This window comes from Myotis lucifugus, unplaced genomic scaffold (assembly GCF_000147115.1).
Source record: "Myotis lucifugus unplaced genomic scaffold, Myoluc2.0 scaffold_150, whole genome shotgun sequence".
NCBI classification, from domain to species: Eukaryota; Metazoa; Chordata; class Mammalia; order Chiroptera; family Vespertilionidae; genus Myotis; species Myotis lucifugus.
This window is the reverse complement of record NW_005871198.1, coordinates 246,769-267,512: the sequence shown is the minus strand read 5'-3', so window position 1 is coordinate 267,512 and position 20,744 is coordinate 246,769. Positions and strand designations below refer to the sequence as shown.

Here is a 20,744-nt window from a genome sequence, read left to right as displayed (position 1 = left end):
GGATTGATCAAAAAAGAAAAAATAAGAGAGAACGCATGGACATGGACAACAGTGTGGTGATTGCAGAGATAAGGGATGGGTGGAGGTGGAAGAGGACAGAGAGGATAATGATGACGGAAAAAATAAAATGATTTGTTGAAATGAGAGCTTTTTGTTTTTGAAGTTCTGATTCATTTAGGGAGAATGGTTTGTTTTTAGGTTTTGCTTGATTTAAACAAAATGGGTGAATGTTTAGTTATTTTACAGGGCTCTTAAAGTGTAAGTTGCTTGTTTGACATAAGATCTATTTGACATACTTCTGGATAATAGTGATGAGGAAGTCTAGAAGAATTTGTTTGATGCCTAGAGAGTAGGAAGGATCCTGAGTTCTTTTTTAGAAAGAGCAGAGAGAAAAAAATGATCTCTTGTAGCTCTGATTTTGTACTTTAATGAGCACAAAATAATCATTTTTAGGATGGAATGTACTCTGAGGATTTACTTATACTTTTAACTGTTGACATGAAATTATATTTTGTTAATTGTCAGAAAAAGAATACAGTGTTCCCTTCATCAGTATGCAATGGAGGCACATTGAAAATAGCTTAAGTGCGCTGGAATTTCTCCAGCCCACTTAAATATTATGTTCTTTGATCTTTGAATTTTGAAATATTTTTTTTCTGCATAAATTACTTAAGTACGTAATTGAGGTTACAAATTGATTGCCTTTTTCAATTTAAAATAGTTTGAAACTGAGATTTTGTTTTCCCCTTTGAATTGGATAATCATTTTATCTCTTTACCTTAGTAGAAATTTAAACACACACGCACATTTATGATATTACATGTTTGGTTGCAAAAAACATTTCCTTTCTGAGAGGAACACATGTAAAATTTAAATCTATGTAAGATTGAAATCTTTTTTTTTAAAGGAAAATTGTATATATTAGAATAAAAACTGCTTACCTCCGGGTTTCTGTTTAATTCTATACCCTTGACAGTCATTGGACTTAGAATCATCCTTAATATCACAGAATATTGAACTCGCAAGGACTTTGAAGATGTGGGCGGGAGAGCCATCGCAGTGAAGGTGCCCAGTCCTCCCAGGCAGTGGCTGCCTCTTCCCCTCCTCATCTTCCTGCTGCCTGGGCTGGGCTCCTCACGGAGCACAGGGAGAAGGTGTCACCCCCTCTGCTCCCCCAGGCACTGGGAAGGAATGTAATTTTTAAGAAATGTTCTTTTCATGTGATCGTGTCTTTTGGGAACCAGGAAGGCATGAAAAACAGGACTTAGCTGACTGTTGAGTTGACAGACCTAGAGGATTGAGGCTGCAGCTTCAGCCGTTGAATTCAGTCTGGTGCTCCTGTGAGTCAGGGCGAAAAGCATCAAACAGATCCATGAAAAAGAGAAGCACTGAGTTAATGAATTAGACCAAACAGGCGGCTGGAGCCTTTTACTGAGTGTATTTAAGTGGACAGTGAACATTTTTGTTTCTTTTTGTTGTTTTTTTAGAGATGGAGCTTTTACATTCACAAATTGAGAGTAACAGTAATTTTTTGTGTGTCCTCAAAGTAATGTTTGCAACATGTTGTCAATATCTTAGAGAAATGTCAAAGGTAACAGGTTTGCTGTCATCTGTTGAATTTGGGGCGCCCCCTTGGCGACAGGAATGAGTTACCCAGATGAAAGAAACCTGGGCGGCTGCACTTCAGCCCCGAGGGGCTCAGGACCTGGGGAGGGAGAGGAACACACCGCTGTCTGGGCTGCAGGGTAGGTGGTGGTTAGTGCTTAGTTATTAGAACCAGCTGCTTGCCGGCAGTCGTGGCACGGGGAAGGAAGGGCTGGCAGACTCCTGGAGAGTTCTTCAGGAAGGCTTCTTGGAGGACATGGGATTTGTGCTAGACCTTGAAGGAGGATAGGAATCGGTACTTAGATGTTGCCATGGAATTTTCCTGGCCCAGGAAAGCTTGTGTTTAAGCCCCCGGTGGGTGGGAGTGGGGGAGAAAACAAGGGTATGTTTGGGGAATGGCAGCCAATCTAGTCAGGTAAGTGGCTTAACTCTTCTAAGCTTTAGTCGCCTCCTTTACAAACAGGATTAACAACAATACCTATCTCATAGGGTCTCATAGCTCATGTGAGGATTAAAGTAAGGGTTTTAGAAGCAGAAACCAATTTGCAAAGAGTAAAGAGATGACTCTAAGGGACATCAAGCAGCTGGAGTTTGGCCCTGAAGGTGAAAGTGGATATTGTTGAGGGGAAGTGGACCTCAGGAGGGTTTGCTGCAGAGTCTGAGCCTGGTTACAAGCCACGCTGTGGAGGGAAAGAGGGGAGCTACCCAGACTGTGGACAGTTGGGGGCACCAGGCTAACCTTGGGATAGGACAAACTCTCTTCCCTCTCAGCCTAGAGAAAATGAAGAAATTAAAGGAAAACACACTAGTCAGTGGTTGGCAAACCGCGGCTCGGGAGCCACATGCGGCTCTTTGGCCCCTTGAGTGTGGCTCTTCCACAAAATACCACATGCGGGCGCACACGTACAGTGCAATTCAACCTTCGTGGCCCACGCGCAGAAGTCGGTTTTCGTCCTGGGCGAGTCTATTTTGAAGAAGTGGCCTTAGAAGAAGTGGGGGGTGTCGGGCAGGTGGGCAACGGGACAGGCGGGCCGAGGGATACCCTGCGCAGGGAGGCAGCGGGGAGGGGGGGGGGGGAGGCTCGCGGGATTCATGCAGGAGTTGAGTGAGACTGGCTACAAGACAAGTGTGGATGGGAGAGTTGGAAGGGGTCGACCTCAGCGAACGTACCTCAATCAGATTGAGGACGTTTTTAGCAAAGGCCAGCTTAGGAGTACCCTAATTAAGTTAATAACAACGTACCTACCTATATAGTTTGAGTTTAAAAAATTTGGCTCTCAAAAGAAATTTCAGTCTTTGTACTGTTGATATTTGGCTCTGTTGACTAATGAGTTTGCCAACCACTGCACTAGGGTAATGAGATGGCATCTTTATATTTTCCAATTGGGTTTGTTGGTTTTTGGGGTGTTTGTTTGTTTGAGAGAGTTTTAGAGAGAGTGTAAGGGAGAGGGAGAGACAGAGAGAAACATCAATGTGAGAGAGACACATCAATTGGTTGCCTGCTGCATGCGCCCCGACCAGGGCCAGGGATTGAGCCTGCAACCGAGGTACATGCCCTTGACCAGAATCAAACCTGGGACCCTTCAGTCCACAGGCCAACACTCTATCTACTGAGCTAAACCGGCTAGGGCCCAATCGAGTTTAAGAAGGAAATGCAGCCCTAGCTGGTTTGGCTCAGTGGATGGAGCGTCAGCCTGCGGACTGAGGGGTCCCGTGTTTGATTCCGGTCAGGGGCGTGTGCCTTGGTTGTGGGCACATCCCTAGTGGGAGGTGTGCGGGAGGCAGCTGGTCGATGTTTCTCTCTCGTCGATGTTTCTAACTCTCTATCCCTCTCCCTTCCTCTCTGTAAAAATTCAATAAAATATTTTTTTTAAAAAAAGAAGGAAATGCATAATATTGAAAACAGCTACTGTGGAGAATGGGATTGGAAATGAATTGGGGATCAAAGGAGGACTCGCCCACTCAGCCTTGTGAGGTCCAGGGGTTGGTAGCAAGACGGAGTGGAGTGATGGAGGCTGTGAAGAGTCAGCACATGTGGGAGCCAAGAAAGAATGGCACCGGAAAATAAACTGACAGCCCTCATGCTCTGGTTTAGGGAGTGGGAGAGCCAAGTGTCCTGTGTTTCTTCAAGAAGCTAAGCCATTATTGCTTGAAATGAAGACTTTGATGTTTTCCTTATGTAAGTGTCTTGAAACTGTTTTTGTCTCTCTGCCTAGATCTGTGCAGCCCAGTGCTTGTGTGCATTGGTTTTATTTAGCTTTTGGCTGTGCCCGCTAAAACCAGGATCTTTTTCTTTTCAACCCGAGGACTTGGTGAAATCACTTAACCTCTTTCTGTTCCCATAAAATAAGGATCTTAATGTCTACTCACTCTATCCTATAGTATAAACATGGGTTTTTCATAAATTATTATTTCGATTATTATCTACCAGTCTGGGTCTGACTGGATTTTAGCAGCCTTCATTCAGATTAATTTGCACTTGTGAAATGGACTTCAAAATTTTTTTTTGAAGTGGATTTCTTTGACCCACCCCCACCCCCACCCCCCAAAAAAGAAAAGAGAGATACAGCAATTGAAGATTTGGCAAACTTTTTTTTTTACATTAGCTGTTCTTCATTGTATTTCTTCTTGGTTACATTTCTGCTTTTGAACACTAGATGGGACTAAGATGACTTGTGTTACAATAGTAGCTGAAAGGATTCCTCAGCATTCCGACTTCTAAATGAAGTCTTGTCTGCTTATTGAGAGGGTTTAAGTTAACTAGATACAGATAGGGCTGTTTTCATTTTCTTGGTTGATATGGCTTCCTTGTTTATTTTAAATGGTGACTTTGAGAAATATTTAGATAAGATTAAAATCTTATTATACAAGATTCAGGTAATACAGGAATGTGTGGTCAAAATATACCGCAGTATTTTTCTTATTTGCAACTTATAGAGAAATCTAATGAAAATCAAAAGAATTAGTAATGTCTAATGCTCTTACTTTAATCACCATGAGCCTGGCAGATAATTATAAAAAGTACTTGATAATTACCTGGGAAGAAAAAAAATTAAACAAATGTTACATGTTTCTTTTGTTCTTCTTTCTTTTTTTTCTCATTTTAAATGAGCCCTATATGAATTAACAGCTGTCCCTAAAATAAAAATGTCCCTAAAATAAAGGTAATGCATCATTACTAATAATAGCCAAATGACTGTCTAGAAAAAGAATAGTATAGCTGGAAATAGAGCTCCATAGCTTTGTTTATACAGTTTATAACAGAATGCATCTAAAGGAATTGTGTATTAAAGTATATTTTATGAAAATATATATTGTAAGAAATGTCCCAGTTGCTGTATGAACTTGTTGGCCTAACAGTGCTTGTTTTCCTTTCACATTTTAAAATGACATGCACATAAATCTGTAACCCTAGTGTATAGTTTAAGAAAAATAATACTGTTCCCTGGTGGGTAGCTCCAATTGGTAGGAGCGCGGTCCGTACACCAAGAGATTGCAGGTTTGATCCCTGTTGGGGGCACGTATGAGAGGTAGCAGATTGGTGTTTCTCTCTCACATTGGATGTCTCTCTCTCTCTCTCTCTCTCTCTCTCTCTCTCCCCCCCACCCTCTCTCTCTAGTAATCAATAAACATATCCTTGGGTGTAAGGATTAAAATATAAATAGTGTGAGGGAGGGTGGGTAGGAGATAAATGAATAAAGGAAGAAAAGAAGAAACTTTAATTATACACTTAAAGGGATTTTCTACTAAAATAATTTTGAGAAAAATCAGCATTAAGTTGGGTTTACATAAACTCACCTTCGGTTACTCTTCACAGTTCACTTAGGAAGGTTGATTCGCAAAGTGGTGCCTATATGTTTATGTAATTCACTTAAATTTTTTCTTAGAAAGCTCTTTATTTTTATTGCTTGTTTATTCACCAGAAACTCCAACCATTATTACCTTCTTGGCTTTCTATCTTCTAGTTCCCCATCTAGAGGACTGTGTTGAGATTTTCTGATCTTTCAGGATGGACTCAACACATCTGTTTTATAAAGCAAGATTGGAGTCTTTGGCATCCTTAGATCAACATTTCCTAAATTGTGTTCTGCAGAACATTGCTGTTACACATGATGCTAATGGCTTTCCCACCAAAGTAGCATTTCACAGTGAAATATCTTTAGGAAATGTTGGGTTAAACCATTTGAAACTGGTTTGTTTATAGCATAACTTCACAGTCTAATATGCTAATGATATGTTACATAAATCTCTAAGAGGGAGATGTAGTATTTTCCTAAAGTATTTTGACTTTTTTTTTTAACTTCATTATGCCTATTATCTTTGAGAATACAGATGGGAAATGTTCTACCAACTTTTAAAAGAAGATATTGTGATATGCCTCTATATACCTATTTATTTTGTAATACTACTAGAGACCCAGTGTACAAATTCGTGCACCAGTGGGGTCCCTAGTCCTAGCCTGCGGGATCGGGCCAAAACCGGCTCTCTGACATCCCCCGAGGAGTCCTGGATTGCAAGAGGACGCAGGCTGAGGGACCCCACCGGTGCACGATCAGGGCCAGGAAGGGACCACGGAAGGGCTCCAGGGCGTGTCTGGCCCATCTCACTCAGTCCTGATCAGCCAGACCCCAGCAGCAAGTTAACCTACCGGTTGGAGTGTCTGCCCCCTGGTAGTCAGTGCATGTTGTAGTGACTGGTCGACTGGTCAACTGTCTGCCCCCTGGTGGTCAGTGCACATCATAGTGAACGGTTGAGCGGCCTTAGCATATCATTAGCATTTTACACTTTGATTGGTTGAATGGATGACCGGACACTTAGCATATTAGGCTCTTATTATGCAGGATTATAGCACTCCCATGAACATTGTGTTTGCCTGGCAAAATCCGAACTCTGGTTGCATCCAACTTTCTGCCTGCTGTATGCCTGTGCCTAGGCAATTGAGTATAGCTGGAGAAAGAGGTGCATGCGTGTGTACACACACACACACACACACACACACACACACACACACACACCATGCTGATTGGTTTGACTTCACCTTCATGACCGCTGACCTCAAGTGGGCCCTTAGTACTGCCCTATAATTCTACTACAGATCCTTGCCCAGTCTCCCAGACCACTAAATTTCACTCCTATCTTTCCTCCTCAGATTTCTCACACCCCGCCTTACCTATTCTCTCTCTCAGCTGGTAATCTTGCTTCCTATTGCATTGAGAAAAAAGACACAGTCAAAGGGATGTTCCCGTGCTTCCAGTATCTCGTCTGTTGGGTACCTTCCTGATCTCTGCCCACAGACAGGCCCTTCTCTGTAACTGCAGGATCCCCCTCCTCCCTCCCTGAGTCAGTTCTACATCAGTAGGTCACCCTTGTCTATTGAATTATTCCTACCAGTACCCAAGTGGAGCAGGGATTTTTGTTTATTTCCCTAACTGTTGTAGTCTTAGCACCTTGGATGGTGCCCTGATCATGGTGGTTGCTCAGCATATATTTCTTGAATAAATGGAGTAATATTTCCCATCATTTCAAATAGCATTTTATTTTGAATTCATTCTACTAGTAAACTTCAAGTTTGTAAAATAGTACAGAGAATTTCCATATGTGCCTTACCAGCTTCCCCTAAATATTTCCCAACTTAAGAAACAAACAAACAAGCTTCCCTTTTGCTAATGTCTCATAGCTCTGCTTCCTTGAAGAACAGAACTCTTTAAGCATATTTCTGTACTAGCTGTCTCCATCTTTTCTTCCTCCTTTTAAACCCACTCTAGTCAGGCTTTTGCCCTTTCCTAGCCCCAGTTCCCCTAAAACGGCTCTTATCAGGGACCCTACTAATGGCCTTTACATGCAGTGATCAGCTCTTGGTATTAATATATTAGGTGAGTGAAAGATCCTTTGGTTTAGCAATTTTTTTCCAAATAAGATCGATTGTAATAAGGTGTTCACAATCTCTAATTACTGTTTTTCTACTTTTACTAGTACTTGACAATTTATCCAGAAAGTTACAATTTTTAAATTTATATAATCTACAGGTGTGAAGCATCCAGTCCACACATTCATCCTGTTGGTTGGTGTAAAGAACATAGAAGAGCACTTATCACTCCTCCAGGTTTGTGTCTACTGTACGTCTAATACTGTTCTCATATATCAGAAGTCGGGAAATGTTTTCTGTAAAGGGCCAGGTAGTGAATGTGTTTGACTTTGTAGGCCATACAGCCTCTCTCACAACTATTCAGTTGAGATGAAACACAAAGGCAGCCACAGACAGTATGTAAATGAATGAGCACGGTTGTGCTGCAGTAAAACTTGATTCGCAAAAAGAGGCCGCCCGTCTGCAGGCAGTAGTGTGCTGACCCTCGATACACCTGAAAGATAGAAGTGTTGCCTTAGTCTCCAGATTCCCCACCTTTGTCTTGTTTGGAAAAACAGCAAGTTCTGTTTTTAAAAGTCCTTTCATTTCTCAAGTGGAAATTCATTTAAATATATTGTGTAACCATAGAAGTGAATTGTCTAAGGCTTTGACGAGCCTGGAGAAATGGGCATACGGGCAGCCTTTGTGGGTGGGGCCTGGACCATCCGAGTCCAGGTCAGTCCTGTCAAAAAGCACAGTGTGCACGTCGAAGTGGAATTCGGGTTTTTTTTCCCTAGATCAGAACTCACGCATTCACTTTTCCTTTTTCTGTTGTGATTCCTGGTTCCGAAAATATGTTTCACAGCTTTATGGTAGTGATTAATACCTCTCTGCCCGCTGAAGGTGTCAGGTACTTCAGCTGTCTGCCCCCAGCCTAGTGCCGTCTCAGCTTATTCACTCTCTCTTTAACAGGGAACAGTGGAACTGCTGATAAACAGTCGTCTTTGTCAATTTGTGTTTATCTTCATGTGCTAGAGAACAGATTCTGTGACTTCACCATAATAATTAAGACATTGAGTTTCTGAGCATCACTGTTTAAGGTGCCATGACCACTGCCTATATGAAGAGACAGGGTCATCAGCTCCCAGCAGCCACTTGGCTGTAGAGGTTGCTTGTGGACACTCATGCGAGTAATGAAGATGACTGTTATCTCAGGGAAAGGATGGCTCCTTGGTTTGCTGGGAGCTGTTGGGTGGCTATTGCCCGCTGCATGAAAATAGCAGAGACTCAGCTTGGAGCTTCAGATACGTCTCTCATTCCATCCTAACAGCTGGTTCCATTTTTAGGCTTGTCCCCAGTTCCTCATTACTGTATCTCACTGAGTGTCTGGACATTTATTCTCAGGGGACCATCCATTCCTGTGATGGGTGAGGCAAGTCCCTTCCACTTTCTGAGTTTTCTCATATGAAGAAACAGAAGCCTATGTCCTTTACTGATTTACCGAGCCATTTTGAAGATGAAAGAATATTTACGTAAATCATAAAGTATTAAAGCTAGGTATTAGTAGATTTATGGCCCAAATGTGGTGCTCCCTGGAAGACTTCTAATCAGTTCTCCTGTGTCCTGTGACTCATGTAATATTAGGAGCTGGTGAGTAATGATCACCACCCTCACCATCCAAATTGCTGTGAGGATTCCTTTATTTTTATTTATTTTAATCTGCACCGAGGATATTTTTCCATTGATTTTTAGAGAGAGTGAAAGAGAGAGAAACATTGATGTGAGAAAAACACTCCTATTGGTTGCCTCCTGCATGTGCCCTTATCAGGGCCCAGGCCAGGAAGGAGCCTGCAACCAAGGTATGTGCCCTTGACTGGAATCAAACCTGGGACCCTTTGGTCTGCAGGCTGACACTCTATTCACTGAGCCAAACCGGCTAGGGCTGAGGATTCCTTTAGATTTCCCAATTAGATATCAGTCTTATTTTTTTTCTTACCGCCTTTTTGGTCGTGATCAAGAATCTGGTAAATAAACAGAACCAGTGAACAACAGATTCTTGGTTATGTCTTCACAGCACTGGGTTAGGTACCTGGGAAGGTGTGGTGTAAGGCATGATTGCTGACTTCTGATGTGAGGCAAAAACCTTTCATGGACTTTCACCATTCATTAGAAAAGAAAATATATAGCTTTTTGACAAATTAAGAAAATACAGAATTGCATGTTAAAAAGTGCCAAACACACAACATTGTGAACATAATCAGTGCCACTAACTATACAGTGTATGGTTTAACCTAAATATGGTTAAAATGGTAAATTTTATGTGATATATATTGTAATACACACAGTTTTATTAGCTTTAAAAAAAAACCTTCCAAGTGATGCGACTGGTACGTAGGGCCTGTACTGATGTTACTCTGCTCTTTCACTCCATGACATAAAAGGTGTTCTTTCTCAGGCCCCTTTTTGCTCTGGGCACATTCCTGGCTTTGATCTCTGATATCAGCTGCTCTCTGAAACCCCTGCTACTTTGTGGATCAGTTCCCTGAGCACTTGCTGGCCATGTCTGTGTTCTGACTGATCACATAATAAATCTACTGTTTACTCCCCCTAGAATTAAAGTCTTCATGCCTTTTAAAATGATGTTTATTTTGAATTATTGAAATTATATATTTAAGACATACTTAAAACATAGTTTAGAGTGAAAATAAAGATAACCACTGTGTCTTTCCAGAAAAACCTCTTTGCCTCTATATATGCACATACATGCAATCAGCTTTAATGTGACTTAAATTGTGGAAGATGGGGTCCTTAAAAATATGTTGTAAAGTGTTTGTGTACACAGAAATCCTTGCGTATTTACTCTCTAAAATGTTTATTTGAAAATGATTTTAAATGTACAGAAAAGCTGCAAGAACAGTACAGGATAGTACTGTAGACCCATTCAAGGTTATCAGTTGTACCCGTGATGGCATTTATAGCAGAAAGATCAAGCATTGCGTTTAGTTGTCTGTCCCTCTAGTCTCCCTCAGGCTCTCCTTGACTTCCATAACTGCAGTGTGTGTGAAGATTGCAGATTAGTCTCTTCGTTCTGTAGAGTGTTACTTCATTTGGGTTTGCTTGGTGTTTCCTCGTGGTTAGACCCAGGTTATGCGTTTTTGGCAGGAAATCATAGAAACAATGCTGTGTTCTCCTTGCATCCTTTCAGGTGGCCCGTTGTCAGTTTGTCTCATTACTGGTTGATTTTTACCATTAATTGATCAAGATGGTATTTTCTAGGTTTCTCCACCAATGTAGTTTATGGAGAGATGCTTTGAGAGTCTATAAATATCCTGTATCTCACTCCTATGTCACTCACTGATTTTAGCATCTGTTGATATTTCTAGTATGAACTATTATTCTGAAAGTTGCTAATTGGTAATTTTTCTTATTTTATTGCTCCTTGTACATAATGAGTTGATATTCCTATGCCAAGAATAGCTTTCTTGTCTTCCCATTTATTCATTTAATTTATTGGTATTGGTGGGGCCCATAGATTACTGATGTCATCAGTGGGTTATAATTTTTTACCAGCATTGTTTTCATGTCTAGATTCTCTCTGATTTGGCCAGTAGGAGCCGCTTTAAGCTGGTTTCCATATCCTTTTGAGAACGTCCTACTTTCTGGCTCAGTGAGGCTTATCTTGTACCTTCCCTGACCCAACCCTGAAGTCAACCATTTCTCCCAGTCTGCATGGTTCTTTTTACGAGAGAAGGATATTTAGAAAGTAAGATCTGGACACTAGATGGCCTCATTGCTGTTGGGGTGTTGCTGCTTCCATCTTCTCAGTGGACATAGGAAATATGTAAATATATAAAAATTTATTCATCGTTATTTTTATGTCATTTATACATATTAAAAACCATGAGTTTTTATTATTAGCTCTAATTCATATTTCACAATACTGAGTTTATTCTAGTTTTCTACTTTGCGTAATTATACCTCTCGTTTTAGTCCATGAGAAATCTGGCTTCTGTTGTTTATAATATGTTTACTGGTGTTTTCAGTGCCCTTTATGTAGTCAGTTTCCCACTCTACTGGACTATCATTAATTCTTGCTCGGGGCTACCATTCATTCCTGCCTGGGGCTGCCTAATGGAATTTGAACCCTGGAGAAAGGACAAGGGGGCAGGAGGGAACAAGGGCGCTTCCTTTTAGACATGGTATATTTTGTCATGTTTGTTTTATCTAACAATATGACGATATATCTGGAATATATCACATATTAATATATATAAATCTACCTCATTCTTTTTAATAAATTCTTTTATATGTACTATTCAGCTTTTTGCACAGTTCTATAGTGATGGTCATTTAACTGGTATTTACATTTTCTCATCTACAATTGTCTTTGTAATACATATATGAGAATTTCCTAGAGTATTAGAAGTAAAATTGCAAGATTAAAGCGTATTTATGCTTGTGTGTTAATGTGTTTTTGTATGTGTCTTGTGTTATAATACTATTCTTACCTGAGACTGTAAATTGTACATATACATATAAAATTTTCATTTAAAAGTTGATAGGGAAATCATGATTAAGATAAAAGCAATTTCATTATTATAAATAGTTCTGAATGTGGAACTAGTTTAAAGTTATTATGTGTAATAAAAACATAACTTCCTATGTTATAATGATAGCATTTCATACTATTATAGGTCAATTTGTGGTTCTCACTATCATTTTGGTTAAACCTAATCGGATTTAATTTTTTTCACTCTTAGGTTATCCAAATGTGAAACATTTTTCTTGGGATAAATATTTAGAAGAAACCAATTCTTTGCCTGCTCCTGCAAGAGCTTTCAAAGTGGTGAGAGAGTATATTTCATACTGTTTGACTAACTTGTGTCGGTGATAATGTTCATTCATTGAAATTTAAGAACAGAAAGAGATAGTACTGATGAATTGGAATAGGAATGGGAGGGAAACAGAAGGCCAGAATGATGTTTCTGAATTTTTATAATTTTGAAAGTCAAAATTGTTACTGTTGTTTTTGTTGTTGGGACCTAAAAACTGCTTTCATTTTGTACTTTAAAGCTCCTTGGAAAATAATTCTGTTTGAGTTGGTGTGGAGTCAGTTGTTTGTACAACAAACTTCTCTTTTTTAGCTATTCTTTTTAAATTGATTTCACACAGAGGAAGGAGGGAGGGGAAAGAGAGAGAGAAATATAGATGTGAGAGAGAAACATTGATAGGTTGCCTCTTGCACATGCCCTGACTGGGGATCAAACCTACAATCAGGGTATGCTCCCTGACCAGTGATCGAACCTGCCACCCCTTTTAATGGGTGTGTAGGAGGATGCTCCAACCAACTGAGCCGCACTGGCCAGGGTCAGCTAGGTATTCTGAAAGACCAAGCAGGACAGGGCATTGTTTTCTAATGTAAATTATATCCAATAATTCCTTTTAATTTGTTTATGGCAAGCTGAGGTGCTATTTTTATTTTGTTGCTATAAATTAGCATGTTTACTTACCAAAATACAAGGTCATCTGCTTTTATATTATCTTCCTATACTTGGGTCATTGTTTCTTGGTATTAAGATTCAAAGTAAACCTCATTTCTGTGTAAGGGAAGAATAAGAAATAAAATGTATTTAAAAATTTTTCCCATCTCAAAAAACTTGCTTCATAATTTATATTTTCCATGAATTTAAAGGTAAAAAAAAGATATGTTAAATATTAAAAGATATGTTAAATATTAAAATTTACAATACTTTTCTTTAAATTGTCCTTTTGTGTATAAGTTGCTAGGATTTTTAATGATTTCTCTAAGATTTCTCTAGTTGGCTTTTAGGTGCCATATTGATTCTTTTGTATGCTGTACATAATTTTTGCACTTAATTTTCAGAGAAACACTTTTACTTCACCCATTTTACAGAAGAGAGGTGTGAATTTCAGAAAATTTAAGATCTTTGTCTAACATAGCAAATAATTACCTTGCCTTCTACTAGTAGCCCTAGCGTTTTCAGAGGTTTTAAGGCTTTCTGCTGACAATTGAGTCCTTAATCTCATTCCTGTCCCTACTAGAGTGATTCTATATGGTGTGTTTGTTTTGTGTGTGTGTGTTTTTTATATGGTATGTTTTGATTGCTAATTTTCTTCTTTCAAAGATATCTTCAGCTTTTTGCTTTCATGGCCACCTTTAAGCTTCATGTCTTAATTCTGACATTTTAATGTTCTCTTAAAAAATAGTTTTCATGCTTGTTGATTTTTGCCAAGGTAGCTCCCTCTGATGAGAAAAAAAATTCTGTCTTCCCTATGGCTAATCAAATAATCAAAATATTTTTAATTTCATCTTAAGATCTTTTGCTTTCTATTTGCTTCTATAGACTAGGTTTGGCCATGTGATGTGGGATTGTGCTTTTGATAAAGGAGGGTGAGGTCCAAAGCCATTCTTGACACTTGAGGGTTTGAAAGGCTGGTTTTCTGAATGGCTCATCTTTTTTAATTTTATTTTTTTTAATTCTATTTTTGTGACATAGAGCCTACCTTCTCTTCCTCTTAATTTCACTGTATAAAATTTTCTTTTGTGGCAGAAACCTCCGCATGGATTCCAGAAAAAAATGAAGCTGGAGGTCATAGATAAAAGAAATCCCATGTTCATTAGAGTGGCCACAGTTGCAGACACAGATGATCACCGAATAAAAGTGAGTGCTTTCTGTTGTGGTTTTGCTTCCACTGCCTTTTGTTGCAAGACGTCTTGGATGGAAACTTCAGCAGATCTTTAATTTGTGAAGTCCTACAATTAAATTAGTAAAACCACAGGGCTAGGCAAATTAAGTGTCTGTGCATCTTCATAGTCAGTATTTACCCAGTTTTTTTCTTTAATCTATGTAAGTTTTTTCTTTAATTATGACTAGCTTTTAATGTCATGTCTACTTTCTCCAAACACACACTTAATATAGTAAAAGTCAGTCATAATTAAGAGAAGACTTCTTACGTAGATAATAGAGACATTTCCTCTGAATAGAATAGCTTACTATCCCAGTAGTATGCTCTTTTTAAAAGAAGTTAAAGGCTAATGTTATTTGATGGGGTATGTTATATCTAGACTTTTCAGAAGGATATCTTGTCTTTTAATACTGGACAAGTAAAGAGAAATAATTTTATGAATACAATCGGTTTTTAGTTAGAGTTGGGGTACTAAAAGCCGAGTCCCTCTCCTAAAAGTAAGCAGATGTCAGGAGGATGGGTCTGGCTTGTCACGTCTGAGTGTGATGAAGTGAAGGGTGGCAGCCGCTTCAGGGGAGGAGTCAGAACTTCTTGTCTTGGTTTCTGGTTTCAGCATTAAATTCGCGACAAACTAGAACAATGTGTGTTCTGCTTGCTTCACAGGATCATTTAGAATCTCTGTTAGGTATGACAATAGTTTTAACCACAGCCAGATGTTAGATTTACAAGGTGTACAGGGTAACATTTGTGGTGATAATCATGTGAGAGGTTTATGTTATCATTATTTTGTCAATGAGGCTGGGGCTAAGAAAGACTATAATGAATTCCTTATTAATTAAGGGCAATGGCAGAACTAGGTCACAGTCCTAAGCTGTACAAGTCTAATTTTTTGCTAAAAAATCAAACCCTTAAATATCTTTAGTGAAATAATGTATAAGAAAATAAATTGTAAAATAACATGAAAAACCTGAGTGTGAGGTTTTTCAAATGTGGTATTTCTATAAAATAGAAATTTTAACATTTAATTCAGTATTTTTAACATTATATAATTACTTAATATTAAAATTTTATAAATAATGGAAGATCTATGTTAACCTTTTTCAAATATATTTTCTTGTTAATTGTCTTTTATTTTATGACTTTTGAGTTTGGAGCCTTGCTTAGAAGGGCTATTCCACTCTATGATTACCAATACATTCACTCATGCATTCTTCTAGAATATTTATTGTTCAGTTTTTAATGTCTTGTAAGGAATAAGAGATTCATAGACATTAAAAAGGAAACCGAGATAGCAAACTTGATTTAAAACTAAAACATACAGTATGGGGCAAAAGTAGATTTATAGTTGTTTATTTGGAAAACAATATAATAATCTATATATATAAAAGCCTAAGCGACCGTCCAACCGTTTCACCATCTGACCGGTAGCTATGATGTGCAATGACCAGCAGGGGGCAGGCGCTCCGACTGGTATCTATGACACGCACTGACCACCAGGGGGCAAACGCTCAACGCAGGAGTTGCCAAGTTTTGGTGACTTTGCAGTTGCAGTTCTTGCGTAATGCACCCAGAACCAGAGAGTAGGGAGCCTGATTCCGGGGTGCATCACCCAAGAACTACCCTCTCGCAATCTGGGTCCTCAGGGGATATCAGATAGCTGATTTCGGCCCAATTCCCATAGGCCAGGCCAAGGGACCCCACTGGTGCACGAATCCGGCGGAACGACCAGTCACTGTGATGTGCACTGACCACCAGGGGCCAGACGCTCAACACAGGAGCTGCCCCCTAGTGGTCGGTGCGCTCCCACATGGGGAGCACTGTTCAGCCAGAAGCCGGGCTCACAGCTGGCAAGCACAGCACTAAGGATGTCCGACAGGGCTTAGGCCCACTCAAGCTTCAGTGGGGAGCGGGTCTAAGCCCTCAGTCGGACATCCCCGAGGGCTCCTGGACTGCAAGAGGGCGCAGGCCGGGTTGAGGGGACCCCCCCCCCCAAGTGCACGAATCTCTTGCACCGGGCTTCTAATTAATAAATAATGATACAAGAATCAACTCTGTTTCATGTACTCACAACTGTAAACCTACTTTTTGTCCCATCGTATATATAGCCTGTCAGTATATCTTCCACCCTACAAGATAAAAAATATGTAATACTACAAGATATGCAGCTGTTTCTTAGTGACCATGCCTGAAAGACCACCAGCCCTGTTACCTGGTGCCCAATAAAGATGGTGGCACTGACCACTCTGTAAAACCTCTTTGAGAGATCTTGTAGTTATTTATGAGGGAAAAAATAGCTAAAATGCATTTGATGCAGGGGTATTATGTAAAATGGGTATATTTAATAGGGCATTGCATTTTTTAAAAGTATTTTTAACATTATTTTAGGAGAGTTGACATTTATACAAAAGGTCCTCCTGCCTCCCCACTCTTCCCTACCACTGTCCCTCGCTTTCCTGATTTATGCATTACGTTAGCAATATTAATGGGCATTTGGTGTTGCTTCTATGAACATGTTAATTACTCAAGTTGCTTATTGGGAGGTATATGTAACATACCTGTGGAAGCATTGCCAAAAAAGTGCCTTTGGCAAGACATTTATTGATGGCTAGATAATTTGAAGATAGGTCAAAAGTGCTCCTTTTCTCATAGTGTGGATGAAGTAATTTAAATAATTGAAACAATTTATTTGGTATTAAACCTACTATATAAGTTAGAAGAGAATGAATATGGTTATGATGGGCAGACCTGAATTGCTAAATTTCTTTTTTGTTATCCAGGTTCACTTTGATGGCTGGAATAGTTGCTATGATTACTGGATAGATGCAGATTCTCCTGATATTCACCCTGTCGGCTGGTGTTCAAAAACTGGGCATCCTCTTCAGCCTCCTTTGAGTAAGAAACCCAAGGATAACAAAAAATGTTTCCATTTTCTTGTATAATGCTTAATATTTTCTTTTCCCTTATTCTCTTTTCTTTATAGTTGTTCATATGGGAAACAATATGATAATTAATAATTATACTATACATTTCTTCTCTATGTAATTCTTTTCTCTCTTACTACATTTTTAATTACTTGGAGCAAAAATAAAAGAAAAAATTTAATTTCTAAAAAAGTAAAGTGAGTATAGACATTCTTTTACTTTTATTTAGAAGTGGTCATCACCTTTTAAAATTAGTACTGAATTTTTGGAAGGCAGTTTGTTAGACATCAAAATTTAATGTATCATTGTCAATATCCTAATAGTGAGTTTATAATATAGTTTTGCAAAATGTTGTCACTGGGAGAAACTGGACAAAGTATATAAGGGATCTCCCTCTGGCCCTGGGGCATGTGGCTCAGTTGGTTGAGCATTTTCCTGTGCACCGAAAGGTCGCCAGCACAGTTCCCTATCAGGGCACATGCCCAGGTTACAGGTTTAGTCCCTGGCCAGAGTGCATACAGAAGGCAACCGATTGATGTCTCTCTCTCTCTCTCTCTCTCTCTCTCTCTCTCTCTCCCTCCCTCTACCTCTCTCCCTCTCTCCCTCTCTCCCTCCCTCCTCACTTCCTCGCTCTCTAAAATCAAGAAAAACATTTTTTAAAGGGATCTCCCATACTTATGACTGCATGCGAATCTACAATTATCTTAGTGAACATTACAGTTTTTATTTATTTTAATTTATTTATTTTTAATATATTTGTATTGATTTCAGAGAAGAAGGGAGAGAGGGAGAGAGATAGAAACATCAACAATGAGAGAGAGTCATTGATCGGCTACCTCCTGCAAGCCCCCCACTGGGGATGAGCCCGCAACCCGGGCATGTGTCCTTGACTGGAATCAAACCTGGAACTTTTCAGTCCACAGGCCGATGCTCTATCCACTGAGCCAAACCAGCTAGGGCAACATTACAGTGTTTTTTTAAAATTATTTTTTTAAGACATGGTATTGTTTTCAGTATATTTAATATAACAAGACTTGGGAACAAATATGGGTTAAGTAAACTGTGGTGCACTCATACAGCAGATACTATGCAACAGTCATAAAGACTATTACTATTGAGATGGAACATTTATAAGACATGGCCTTTAACTTAAAGACCAAAGAAGAACCTTTCAGAATAGTACACATCTATGTTGTCGTTTCATGTGGCAAAATAAAACAAAACAAAAAACCTGATACGTGTATTGGATGTATCAGACCCATATCTAGGAGGGTTCATATTAACTGAGTTTGAAATGTGGAAAGGCAGTAGCTTGACCGGGATCTGTTTTTGTCTCCAGTGTGTTTAAAGTTTTCACAGTGTAAGATTCATATATTATGTTATTTACTTGAAAAAAAATGTTTAGAATCTTCTCATTAATTCAGATTAGGTATCTCTGGAATTTGTGACATTTTGAAAGGGATTTAGATGAAAGTTTACTATTTCACTATTGAAGAAAGACAGAATAGTGTGAACAAAGTCATGGGGGGAGCACCTTTAGAAGTAGAGACTTTGAAGACATTTTTACTTCTATAGGATCTCCTTCTTTTTTTGTTTATATGTACTGATTTATGTATTGATTCCGAATTGGATTTTTCCACTCTTATAATCTGATTAACTTTATGCTCCTTCTTTCTTTTAACTTTTTCTCTTTTGCTTTGTCATAGGCCCCTTAGAGCTAATGGAAGCTTCAGAACAAGGTGGATGCTCAACCCCAGGATGTAAAGGGATTGGTCATTTTAAGAGAGCGAAACATCTGGGCCCTCAGAGGTATGGGGTGCTGTGGCTCACGTGGGGATTCCTTACCTGGTCAGATAGGGGGTGTTATATGTACAAGATAATGGTTTTCATGTATACTGAATAGATGTGAACTAATTTTAAATTCAGATCCATAGGAATTGTGGTTACCATGGTGATCCTGTAAAAACGCAGAGTATATCTGTAGTTAAATCTTCCTGGGAGAGAATGTATTCACAGTTTAAAATAGATTTACTCTAGTTATTTGGCTTTTGTGACTAGTGTAGACACTTAGCTTCTGAAACAGTTATTTTGGGTTGAACAATAATAATGAGAAGAAGGTAGGTCCTGTTGGAAATATTTGTTTGGTAGAACAAATTATATGATTGGGTAACAACAATTTGAATACAAAGAGGTAATATTGTTGTAGATTAGTTAAGATCACAAAAGCACAAATATGAGAATGTGTTGATCAAAAAAGCATTTTTCTATATTTTCCTCTTACCCCTAATTAACTTAAAAAAGAAACCAAATTTATACATTTGATATTTGATGTATTATTTAGGCAATTTGGGGTCTTTTTTAGATTTTTAAAATTTTTACTGAAATACTGAGAAATTGCTATTATTTAAGTGTGGTTATTGTTAAAGAACAAAAGTATTATCTATGTAGGTATATGTTAAAGTAACTGTTCTACCTGCATGCTAATTGGATTGCCCAGTAAGAAAAACGATTCCTTGTTTATCTAGAGTGTGCAGGTTGTGAATCCAGGTCTTTAAAACATCTAAACATTGCTCTGGCTGTTTCTCTGAGAGTTAATAGAAGTTGTAAAATTGGTGTGATTATTTTCTTCTTTATATAGTTTCCTCTTGCATTTCTACCACCTCTCTACAATGCTGCTTATCTTCCTTTTGCAAACCTCCTCCTGAGTTATTTTTATGAGGTTCAGGATGTTCTAGAGTAAAAAGTCTGAGCATAGAAAGGGTGATGATTCCATTTGCAAATATCCATTTAGAAACCCTTTTTGTTGTTTGTATGATTGCAATCCAAAAGTTATATGATTAATTTAAGCTGAGTTAAAAATACTGCATCTTAGAAGTTATTTACTGTTCCGAAGTAAAGAAGACTGGATTATTTTCAGACATTATGTAAGCCTAAATGCCAGAAATAACTCATTAACATGCTGAATTTCCATTAGATATTTATAAATTCTTTTGTTCAATAAATATTTTTGAGCAGCAGTTTTTTCCCCTAATAGCTAACACTTATTGAGCATTAATTTGCTCTGTGAGATATTGCACTGATTGTTTTACGTATATTAAATGACCTTCAAATGACCCTAAAATACAGAACTGTTATTTTCTCTGAATTTTTGAAGAGGCCACTGTGGCACTTGGAGGTGTACTGACTTGCCTAACTGACAGCTAGTTGAGGAGGGAGTTGGGAGTAGCAGTCAGTGTAACTCAGGGTCTGTGCTCTTGGCCACTTTCTTCTCACTGCCTGTGAAGGCCCTGCTCATGAATGAGTCCCAGACCCAACCCTCAAATATCTCATGGACGAATGGAACTATATATAAGCTGTACATAATTAAAATAGAGACACCGAATAGTAACTAAATACTGAAACTTAGACACATGTACCTATGAAGAAAAAGACATTTTTGGGGGCTGTAGTAGAAAATTTTAAAAAAGATACATTTTGGGCCTTCTGGAAAGAAAACCCACCTTATGGCAATGTCCATGGTCTCTTTAGGAGTGCTTTTGGCCCGAGCCAAGAGTTTTGCCTGTCACTGCCAGGTGGTGGTGGAGAGTCATTCCCCCACTACCGCCCCCATGGCCCTGGCCACTCCCAGGACCTCCTTTCCCCAAGTGTGCTGTCCTTCCACTGGC

General features: G+C 38.9%; 1 protein-coding gene across 12 annotated transcripts in view; it reads left to right on the top strand.

Moving 5' to 3' along the window:
- Positions 1-20,744, top strand: part of L3MBTL3 (L3MBTL3, histone methyl-lysine binding protein) — an 86,541-nt gene that overhangs the window by 45,615 nt on the left and 20,182 nt on the right. For all 12 annotated transcript variants that reach the window (XM_023759139.1, XM_023759138.1, XM_023759142.1 and 9 more), the window contains 5 exons: positions 7,632-7,708; positions 12,211-12,296; positions 14,023-14,133; positions 16,936-17,050; positions 18,786-18,888. In XM_023759139.1, coding sequence (XP_023614907.1) covers positions 7,632-7,708; positions 12,211-12,296; positions 14,023-14,133; positions 16,936-17,050; positions 18,786-18,888 — 492 coding nt within the window. The remainder of the gene's footprint in view (positions 1-7,631; positions 7,709-12,210; positions 12,297-14,022; positions 14,134-16,935; positions 17,051-18,785; positions 18,889-20,744) is intronic.